The sequence below is a fragment of the Xiphophorus maculatus genome, chromosome 17, assembly GCF_002775205.1.
Source record: "Xiphophorus maculatus strain JP 163 A chromosome 17, X_maculatus-5.0-male, whole genome shotgun sequence".
NCBI lineage: Eukaryota > Metazoa > Chordata > Actinopteri > Cyprinodontiformes > Poeciliidae > Xiphophorus > Xiphophorus maculatus.
In genome coordinates this window covers 17,168,170-17,179,101 of record NC_036459.1, presented here as the reverse complement: position 1 = coordinate 17,179,101, position 10,932 = coordinate 17,168,170, and the positions used below count along the sequence as shown (strand labels likewise).

General features: G+C 41.5%; 1 protein-coding gene across 3 annotated transcripts; it reads left to right on the top strand.

Annotated features, from left to right (window-relative positions):
• Positions 1–204: 204 nt before the first annotated feature.
• On the top strand, positions 205–9,241 carry LOC102233468 (HMG box-containing protein 1-like). 3 transcript variants are annotated; one of them, XM_023350386.1, is made up of 13 exons: positions 205–356; positions 1,187–1,284; positions 2,324–2,428; positions 2,536–2,716; positions 4,198–4,321; positions 4,417–4,528; positions 4,807–4,916; positions 5,398–5,554; positions 5,627–5,771; positions 5,926–6,044; positions 6,164–6,338; positions 6,676–6,817; positions 6,919–9,241. In XM_023350386.1, exons 2-13 carry the CDS (start codon positions 1,194–1,196, stop codon positions 6,940–6,942), a joined length of 1,485 nt encoding a protein of 494 aa, XP_023206154.1. In that variant the 5' UTR covers positions 205–356; positions 1,187–1,193; the 3' UTR covers positions 6,943–9,241. The 3 variants fall into 3 exon arrangements, with proteins under 3 accessions (XP_023206154.1, XP_023206155.1, XP_023206153.1); XM_023350387.1 differs by lacking the exon at positions 205–356 and adding an exon at positions 372–984 and having other exon boundaries at positions 4,222–4,321; XM_023350385.1 differs by lacking the exon at positions 205–356 and adding an exon at positions 372–984.
• Positions 9,242–10,932: the final 1,691 nt, after the last annotated feature.

The window sequence follows — 10,932 nt, the reverse complement described above, 5'->3', positions numbered from 1 at the left end:
GACCAGTAGAGGGCAGTAAAAACTCGCCTCCCTCCAGGACAAGACTGAACTGTATTCTTGACACGAACATTGGAGTTTTTGTGGCCTGGTCTCTACGGCAACGTATTAAAGCCAATGGGTGCACCGAATATGACCAAATAGCATATATAAAAGAGCGAAGTGTTTAGTCATTCTTACTTTAACCATCTTTTATCAAAACCAACCCAACCCATATGTTTTAGAGAGCGCAAGCTCACACTTGGCTGGCCAATGAGAAACGCCAACACCAAAGATTGACACCATGAAGGACCAATTGGATAACTAGAACATTATGTTTACAACGACCCCCCCCTTCTCCCTACAAGGCGACTGTTTTGGTGAGTTGAGAAAAGTTCATTGAAGTCTTTGACGGCTTTTAAATCGCTGAATTTGAGAAGACGCAACAGAGTCGAACATAGACATGTCTAAACTCGGAACGGGAGTAAGAACACGAAGCTGTCAGCGCTCGTTTTTTGCTGTAAATGCGGTTTCGCAGCTCGCTCCCGTAAAGCTTTCATTGTTGACGTTGTTTTGTTGTACTGCGTTTTACGCAATAGGACGTCTTAGCCATTTCACTCGGCCTAGTCTTTTTTTTTTTTTTTCACCTTTCGAAAATCCCTGTCGACCTGAGTTAGTGTGTCTGCCTCGGTTCCGAATGTAACGCCTTTGTTCTTGTTCTTTTATCGACGTTTCACTGTACTTTCCTTTGAAGTTGTACAAAACGTAAAGACGTCGACATATGTGGCGTTTTTTTGGTTGTTGTTTTTTTGACAACGGGCAGAATTCCGCCATTCTGCTCGTCTAAATACCTTTATCCGAGTTTATTACATTGGTTTCCACTTGTTATTTAAAGTGTATGTTCTCCGTCCTTCTCTGTACTGAATGAATGGACTTTAAATGCGCATGCGCGCTGGACCTGAACGTTTATAAACAAGGCATCGTCACAGGACAATAGTGATATAATAGGTAAAAGTGAAACAAGTTCGATTTTGTTCTGAAAGTGAACAATCAGTGCACATTGAGGTGATTTATATTGTTGTAAATGTATATTGATGTGGCTCTAATGTCACTTAAACCGTAAATAAACACTAAGACTGATGCCATTATATTTTTATGTGGTTGATTAAAGCAAACCCATTATAAACATGTTATAAACTCTGTGTTTCAGTTACATCATGGTTTGGGAGGTGAAAAATCCACCTCTTCCATCAAGCGACTCCCATGATTGCAACATGCAACAGGCTGACCATCAGACTCAGTACACAGGTAGCTAACCAATTAGCTGTTTATTGCATTTTGAGTCAGTGTCAAAAGCACAGTATTTATTCTTCCAAAAATGTACTTTATTTCAAACAATGAACTTAAAAAAACTGATTTTGAACACAACACAATAAGTAATAGCAGATTATATTAAATGAAAAAATAATAATTTAATGTCAAAGAAATATTCCTGCATATCAGTCAAGCTTTCTTTTGAAGAAGCTGGTTAAATAACACAACTGGGCAAATTAAATTTGGGGGGCGTGCCGTGGTGGCGTAAGGGACAGCGCGACCCATGCTTGGAGGCCTTGAGTCCCCGACGTGGCCGTCGCAGGTTCGACTCCCGGACCGAAGATATTTGCCACATGTCTTCCCCCCCTCTCCTTTCCCCTTTCCTGTCAGCCTACTTTTTTTGTTCTTTTTTTTTACCCCTCCAGGGGTCTTTTTGTGGGCTCTAGTGTCCCTTTTTACGAAAGTAGGCTGACAGGAATGGGGAAGGAGAGGAGGGAAGACATGCGGCAAATATCGTCGGGTCTGGGAGTCGAACCCACGACGGCCACGTCGGGGACTCAAGGCCTCCAAATACGGGTCACGCTAACCCCTACGCCACCACGGCACGCCCCAGCCTACTTTCTTATATGACAGTAGAGCCCACAAAAGACCCCCTGGAGGGGTACAAAAAAAATGTTAAAAAGGAAAATTTGGGGGAAAATTTGTCAAATTTAAAGGCGATATGAATAAAAATTCTAGAACTAGAATGAAGACAATTCTAGACTAACACTATCAATTAAAAAAATGAAGAATAAACAAAGTTATTGGGTTTTTTTATATGATGAAATCTAAAGTAAAGTAAAGTAAAAGGTGACTTGGATACAATTACTAAATTTCAAGTAAAAACCAGGCTGGAAGTATCCGTTTTTAATCTGCTTTTAAAAACATCAACGCTGAAGACCATCTGGAAGGAAACCAGTGAAAAAGAGACTCATTAATACTCAGTTCCATGAGTCGCTCTAATCCTCAGCTTTCTTTTCACTGTTCCCTTCAGGAAGAATGAGCGCTGACGGGGAACAGGCTCATGATCCGCTACGCTGTGACGAACACTTCCTCTCCTCCCCCGGAATCCCCACCAGCGACAGCTTCATGGAATATGGTAGCTAACGTATAAACAGCGACATAGCTGCTTCTATTTTTTTTGTTGTTCTTGTTGGGTTTTTTTTGTGTGTGTGTGTAATTCAAATGCGTGGCTTGCTCTCCCAGACGACCTGCCAGACCTCCAGGAGGTTCGGGAGGAACTAACGGCGGCGCCCGTTTACCAGGTGGAGCTTGGTGTGTCGCACCAGGAGCGGCCTCAGCCTCCAGAGACGCTCTGGCTCACACAGCTGGCTCACATCGCCACGGGGCCCCAGAGCCCGCTTCTACAGGACCTGCCTCACAGCAGGTCGGCGCTCAGCTCCACACCAGAAATAGGAACTTATTCCACGAGTAGCAACACACCTGAACCACAACGGGAGCACTAATAGAGCTTATGATCATTAATTCTTCAGGCAGTCAACCACTATCACGACAGCCAGTTGCATTGTGCACTGCTCTCATCAAGTACGGCAAGCCTTTCATGCCAAATGGTGGAACTTTTCCAATCTGTGTGGTAAATCAATGATGTGAAAATAGGCATTTGATAAGTTATCCACACTTAATCAATGGCACTTTCTGAGTGTCAAAACGTTTTATGATATGCAGCTGAACAGTGAGCAGCAATTTATACACGCCGTAAAAAAGTGAATAGAGTAGTTTTTGGCACTCTTAATGGGGTATTTAAAACACAAGCTGGTATGGTGTTCCGGCAAAAGCAGGGTCTTTGCAGGTTTCACCAACGCAAATATAAGACTTCTATGTATCATGAGAAAAATTTTCAAAAAAAGTCACATTTTACATAGTAGTAGAACTATGTAAAATGTTTTACCTCGTTTGCCAACCCGTACTTTACATAGTATGGGTTGGAAAGAGAAGTGAGCCTATGGTACCGACATTTGTCGTCAAGTCAGCTGGTAAATAATTTACGCTTACCAATGATAAATGCAACAAAAAGCTAACTAGCTAGCTGGCAAGGGTTTATTAGCAGCTTGTTAGCGGTAGCCTCAATTGCCTTGAGTTAAAGAACACAATGAAGAGGTCGTCACGCAACAAACTGTTGACGGAGAGAAGGTCTAATAACAAAAATAAACTATATGGAATATGAGATGAAATAGTCTCGCCATGACAAAATTTAAGACCTGCGATTAATATATTTAAGGCCAACTTACTTTAAAAAAAATGTTTTTTTATTTAAGACATTTTAAGACCTTAATTTTAGAGACATTCATTTAAGACTTTTTAAGGGTGCACGTAAACCCTGAAAAGGTTTTAGCCTACTTTAACAGTGTAACAACTGAATCAGCTAGATTTATATAATTTCTTAGGAAAAATGTAAGTATTTGCTACTGATGTCTTACCGTAACCACAGATAATATATTTTTCAGTCACCTTTTGGCAGGAAAATTAAAATTCAGCAGGTCTAATAACGGATTGGCTCTATGACATGATCTTCTTGCGTGTTGCCTGATCCTGAACTGTGCAACATATTTCATGACCCAGTTTGTGGGAGTAAGCAGTGAGACTGTTTTGGGAAAGTTCTGCAGACATATTGAGTGTCTTAAAGATCACATTGAGAAACTGACCTACTGATTTTTGTTATTCTATTGTAGAACGTTTTTTTGGTTTTTTTTAAAGCTCAATCCACCTCAAGCAGATGGAACATCCTCCAATGTAGGGTGGCACTTTAGATTTAGTAGATTCTTTGGAGAATATCTTTTAAAACACAATAACTACATCATGTGAATCAAAGCACTGTTGTTCTTAGACTGTGTGGTTGGACATTTTTAGCTCCTCTGCGGTCTGCATCCCCAGCACCAGCAGTGATCTACACACCTACGCCCGTCCTCCACCTACTCTCCCGATCAGCTCGTCGCCCTCTAGAGTTCACAGCAGGGAGCGACATCGCAGCAGGGTAAAGCCCAGCTTTACTTATGTTTTATAATAGAAATCCTTATTCTTTGTTGTGACTGGTGCTAATTGTGCCTGATGGCGGTTTTGTATTTGCAGACGAGCAGCGAGTGTGGCTCTGCCGTGTCAACCAGGTCCTCCCTGTCTGATGATGAGGACATGGGCTGGAGTTTCTCCTGTCCACCTACAGTCTGGCACTGCTTTCTAAAAGGTACATCTGTGAACAGAACAATCCTGGGGGGGGAGGAGCGTGATCTTCAAAAGGATTTAAAGTTTAACCCAAGGAAGTTGGGACTGAAAATGTCTGGAGTTAGGAAAAAGTAATTAGGTATTCTACATTTGATTTCCCCTTTTCCTTCCTGCGATTGTGTCAGTGACTGTGATGTTCCTGTATGTGCACAGTTGTAGTGCAAGTGAGCACACAAACAAACTTGTGTTTCCTTGAACTAAAGTGATACAAGTTGAACGTTTTTGCTCCTCTCCAATCAGGAACTCGCCTGCGGTTTCACAGAGGCTCATGTATGGACTGGCAGGACGTTGAGGACATGGGGTCTGGTGACGAACACCTTGCCGATGAGGAGCGCTCAAGATTCCTGAAGGTACAACAGCTGCCATAGGCACCTCTCTGAACTGTTATTAACTCCATTATCTTCAGGTTTTTCTGCCAGTACATCGAATTAGATGCAGAGAGAAGTTCGGACAATTAAGCCATTATTTAGTACCTCGTTTCCACTGAGAGATATGGAATGCCATTTTATAGTCCAGCATATTCAGGATGAAATCTCCATGCCTGACATTGTGTCATACTACAAACATCGGTAAAAGCACTTCTATGTCTAGTTCTCGTATCAGCGCTTTTTAGTCCCCCAATCAATAGACCATGTGTGATGGCAGTAGCTCCACTCTAACTGTACCTAGTCCTATGGATTTACAACTGAAGTGGGCCCAGGTGTGGTATGGTTTGGTTGTATGAGCCACGTTTACAATGCAAACAAACTAGTGTACCAAACCTTTTCACCCACGCCGTACCTGTCAGTAGAAACGAGGCACAAAATGCATGGAACATCTTGTCTTGTACAGAGTTATGGCTCTGAGGGCCTGCAGCTGGTTGAGCACGAAGAAACTGTGTCCTGTGGTCAGGCCGTCTTGCAGCTAACCTTTGACCCCGGCGTATTCGGACATACGCCGATCACGGCCCGGTGCCAACTGGATCACCCTTTCTACGTCAAAAACAAAGGTACCAGCGCGGGTGACGAACAGTGTGTGTCTACCAAGGACATCATTATTCAAGCTCTTTCCCTTCTCTCAGGATGGTCCTCATTTTACCCAAGCTTGACTGTGGTGCATTATGGGATACCGTGCTATGAAATGGAAGTGGGCGACATGTGCCTGCCTCCTGGACACCGGGATGCTAAGCATACGGATGATTCGCTAGTGTTTGACACATTTAGAAGGTAAAGCAGACTTTTATATTTTGGGGTATTGCAGTCTACTTTTGGGGTGAACGTCTTCTGTGAGTTTAAAGGGGCTTTGGAAGGAGTAGTAAAACAACATTCTGCGACCTAGCATTAGCGTTGACTTTCTTCTGAAAGTGTGCTTCTTTTGCAGTTATGACTTCACTCCTCTGGACTCCTCCGCTGTTTACCTGCTGAGCAGCATGGCCAGACGCCGACATGCCTCACAGTCCAGCGGGGGCGCCGTTTCTCCCGACAGAGACACAATGCGAGGTCTTGTAATTCTTAATGTTTTCAGATTAGGCCCAGCTCTTAACTCAGACAGGCTAATATAATGATTTCTGTCACACAATGTAATGAGAAACTGCTTACTCTACTCCGACACACTCCAGATAGCCACAGTCCCAGCCATTCCCTCTCCAAACATCCAAAGCCAGCTAAAGCTAAAGCGCAAGCTAGCAGCAGTGCCTCGCCCAGCAAGTGCAAGCGGCCAATGAATGCCTTCATGCTGTTCGCCAAGAAGTTCAGAGTGGAGTACACGCAGATGTATCCCGGCAAGGATAACAGGTGGGCAGAGCCACATGACTTTATTTTAACATTGAGACTCACAAAAATTCTTACGCCTGCAGACTTCACCCTCAGCCTGGTATTTTCTGGGTTTCTTTGCATTTCCTTGAGGGGTATCAGAACAAAAGGGCGAGGGGTGATTGCGGTGGTCTGTCACTACACTTTTCAGATTTTTATTTGGAAAAACAAAATGAAATAAATTCCCTTCTACGTTCTACTCTGTGCCGGTCCTAATAAAATACATTCAAGTTTGTGGCGGCAACATGCGAAAGCTCCAAGTCAGAGATGCTCTGAATAGGCGCCGCACGTTGGTCATGCGTGTGCGTCTGTGCCGCAGAGCGATCAGCGTCCTCCTGGGCGAGCAGTGGAAGAAAATGCGAAGCGAGGAACGCCGCATGTTCACCCAGCAGGCCAAGGCGCTCGCCGACGAGCAGAAGAGGCTCAACCCCGATTGCTGGAAGCGCAAAAGAACCAACTCTGTAAGGCCACTCCCATGCTCACAGCGCCACCTACTGCTTGGCTTGACCTGCGTCTGATTCACCTCTTGTGGTTTTATTTGTATTTTTTTCCCCCCCAACAGGGCTGTCAAGGAAATCAAAGCTGAACTGACGAAGCATGTGGGAGTACACACGCAGTCGGAGAAAAAAAAAGGATTCAGTACCGCATCCTGCGCTGAGCTTACGTGTTTATGAGATTTCCACCGATCTCAGAACAAAGTAAACACTCACAGCTGCTCTTGCCTCGAAGCATGTTTTAAAAAAAAGAAGTTATCGTTCCTACCGATGGGTGTGGTGTCTCCCCGAGCCGCAGGTTTGAACTCTGAGTGGCGTTCGTCAATTCACAAAATGTGGTCTTATGAAAACAGAGAGACTGCGGGTATCTCAGCGTCTCTCTTTATGCTTGAACCAGGTGGAGGTTGTGGTGCTGTAGCATTTTAGCCAAAGCAGTGTAGCCAATTTCTCTAAAATCTACACCATAAAATAGGATATATGCAATTTATTTTCTTGCCTGTACTATTTGTATTTAAACTATGTTTCATTGCACACAATTATATGATATGTATTTAGTGTTAGCTTATTTTAGCCTTGGTTTAGTGCAGCGTTAGTGCATAATGTTCATCTACTAAACAAATTTACACCAAATGTAGCGTCAATTCATTAACACTTAAAGGGACAGCTCGGGATTTTTAGTCCAAGGTTCTGCTGGAGAGTTGGAAGCAGTTAATATCTTACCCACAACAGATAACAAACTTCATTTAGTGTGAGACAACATTAGCTGATCTCAGAGGCTAATGCTAATGTCTAGTCTAAGAGGGGCCAAAACGAAGGCCTAGAAGAACTCCAATCTCAAAAAGGCCCTGAACATGTAATCTGTCTTTCCACTGATTGGCTGTTTAAAGAACCCGGTTATTATTATTTACACTGATACTTGGTCTTGGATGCGGTGCGCCACTTATTATCGTCCTACACGAAACACAGCAATTTGGCTGACAGTGAACATGTGATATAAAACGGAATAAACAGTAAAAATATTACAGTTTTTTTTTTTAAATGGAAAGCTATTGTATTGTAGTGTTCATTTTTGAAAGTCCATTTTAAATGAGCTTTAGCCATAGCATTTTGACTAAAAAGTGGTGAATTTTAGTCATATTCAGGCCATTTTAGTTTGACTGTAGCATTAGTCAACTAAATCTTACCATAAATGTCATGACTGAAGTCATAGAGGAATGCGTTATTAAGGACCTCTGACGTATTTGGGAGCATCAATTCTTTACGCCGAGGTGAAATATTTCATCTGGATTGAATTCACTTGGTGAACTTTGCCACACACAGACAGCCCTCCTCTCCTCCAGCTGTTAGCTTTAGCCTCCAGTACCAAGAAATTCAACTTTCAACTAACAAAGGACACCAAGAGGTAAGACAGTAACTGCTCATAATGCTTCAACAGAACCTCACATCAACAACCCTGAGCTGTCTCCTTTAGGTTCTCGTATAAAAGGCAACGTGTGTAGTTTTTTTTTTTTTTTTTATGTAAATGAGCAACAGTTCTGTTTGAACTCGACAAACATTACACATCTTTGAGAACACATAGAGTTCATTTCTTTTTTCACCAAACATCTGCAGAGCCAGACTTTAAAGCCGCACCTCAAACACAAAAGTGCAGAAAATGGCACCAAATCCTGCAGGGGACCTTCAAAAGAAACGCTTTACTTGTCTCTGGCTTTTATTTTGATAGAGGGAACAGAAGGTTGAATTTCCTAAAGGAAGTGAAACCAAAAATTCATTTGACTTGATCACCTCGGTGGTTAACTGAATATGGTCGCAAAATGTGCCTTTGGTTTTAATCCACAGGGCCAGATTTGTGTTTAATTAAAGGTCATTTGTGTAAAATAGAAGCCAGATCAACTTAAGCAGTTCTTCATTAGGATTTGTGTCACTCCGCTCTGTTTGGGGTATTTTGCCCCTCCACAGATAGTGTTTTATCTTTTATTTTGAAATGTTCCAACCAAAATCACAGTGACGCCACCCATTTACATCAAGTCCATCTTCAACCTTTTAGCTCTATTCTGTTTGAATTCCAGAGTGATTTTTGTATTTTGTATATTTCTAGTCACCGTCAGGAAATTACAGTGAAAACTTTGCATAAGGCATAAAAAGCAACAACTGGATTTACATGCCCTCTTTAAAGAATCTTTTTTACAGAAATTGGTTGCTCCAGTGAAACCAGAGGCCGGTTCCTATTTACATTAGCTTTGCCTGAATTTGCAATTTAAAGAAAATGAATCGAAACAAAGGAATTAACATAAAATCAACTAACATATTCACCCGTTAGCCCAGCTGGGTTTAACTCATGATAGAATTAAATATATTTTTTAAATCTTAAGAAATTTGATCTAATTTGGATGTAAATGTAGCGTCAATTCATTAACACTTAAAGGGACAGCTCGGGATTTTTAGTCCAAGGTTCTGCTGGAGAGTTGGAAGCAGTTAATATCTTACCCACAACAGATAACAAACTTCATTTAGTGTGAGACAACATTAGCTGATCTCAGAGGCTAATGCTAATGTCTAGTCTAAGAGGGGCCAAAACGAAGGCCTAGAAGAACTCCAATCTCAAAAAGGCCCTGAACATGTAATCTGTCTTTCCACTGATTGGCTGTTTAAAGAACCCGGTTATTATTATTTACACTGATACTTGGTCTTGGATGCGGTGCGCCACTTATTATCGTCCTACACGAAACACAGCAATTTGGCTGACAGTGAACATGTGATATAAAACGGAATAAACAGTAAAAATATTACAGTTTTTTTTTTTAAATGGAAAGCTATTGTATTGTAGTGTTCATTTTTGAAAGTCCATTTTAAATGAGCTTTAGCCATAGCATTTTGACTAAAAAGTGGTGAATTTTAGTCATATTCAGGCCATTTTAGTTTGACTGTAGCATTAGTCAACTAAATCTTACCATAAATGTCATGACTGAAGTCATAGAGGAATGCGTTATTAAGGACCTCTGACGTATTTGGGAGCATCAATTCTTTACCCCGAGGTGAAATATTTCATCTGGATTGAATTCACTTGGTGAACTTTGCCACACACAGACAGCCCTCCTCTCCTCCAGCTGTTAGCTTTAGCCTCCAGTACCAAGAAATTCAACTTTCAACTAACAAAGGACACCAAGAGGTAAGACAGTAACTGCTCATAATGCTTCAACAGAACCTCACATCAACAACCCTGAGCTGTCTCCTTTAGGTTCTCGTATAAAAGGCAACGTGTGTAGTTTTTTTTTTTTTTTTTTATGTAAATGAGCAACAGTTCTGTTTGAACTCGACAAACATTACACATCTTTGAGAACACATAGAGTTCATTTCTTTTTTCACCAAACATCTGCAGAGCCAGACTTTAAAGCCGCACCTCAAACACAAAAGTGCAGAAAATGGCACCAAATCCTGCAGGGGACCTTCAAAAGAAACGCTTTACTTGTCTCTGGCTTTTATTTTGATAGAGGGAACAGAAGGTTGAATTTCCTAAAGGAAGTGAAACCAAAAATTCATTTGACTTGATCACCTCGGTGGTTAACTGAATATGGTCGCAAAATGTGCCTTTGGTTTTAATCCACAGGGCCAGATTTGTGTTTAATTAAAGGTCATTTGTGTAAAATAGAAGCCAGATCAACTTAAGCAGTTCTTCATTAGGATTTGTGTCACTCCGCTCTGTTTGGGGTATTTTGCCCCTCCACAGATAGTGTTTTATCTTTTATTTTGAAATGTTCCAACCAAAATCACAGTGACGCCACCCATTTACATCAAGTCCATCTTCAACCTTTTAGCTCTATTCTGTTTGAATTCCAGAGTGATTTTTGTATTTTGTATATTTCTAGTCACCGTCAGGAAATTACAGTGAAAACTTTGCATAAGGCATAAAAAGCAACAACTGGATTTACATGCCCTCTTTAAAGAATCTTTTTTACAGAAATTGGTTGCTCCAGTGAAACCAGAGGCCGGTTCCTATTTACATTAGCTTTGCCTGAATTTGCAATTTAAAGAAAATGAATCGAAACAAAGGAATTAACATAAAATCAACTAACATATTCACC

What these genes read in the sequence shown, in the direction of transcription:
- LOC102233468 (XM_023350386.1), top strand. Translation starts at nt 1,194, where the DNA reads ATGGTTTGGGAGGTGAAAAATCCACCTCTTCCATCAAGCGACTCCCAT. An exon ending in CAGGACCTGCCTCACAGCAG is followed by an intron (nt 2,717 to 4,197) that starts GTCGGCGCTCAG and finishes GGACATTTTTAG; the next exon opens with CTCCTCTGCGGTCTGCATCC. An exon ending in CTGGCACTGCTTTCTAAAAG is followed by an intron (nt 4,529 to 4,806) that starts GTACATCTGTGA and finishes CTCTCCAATCAG; the next exon opens with GAACTCGCCTGCGGTTTCAC.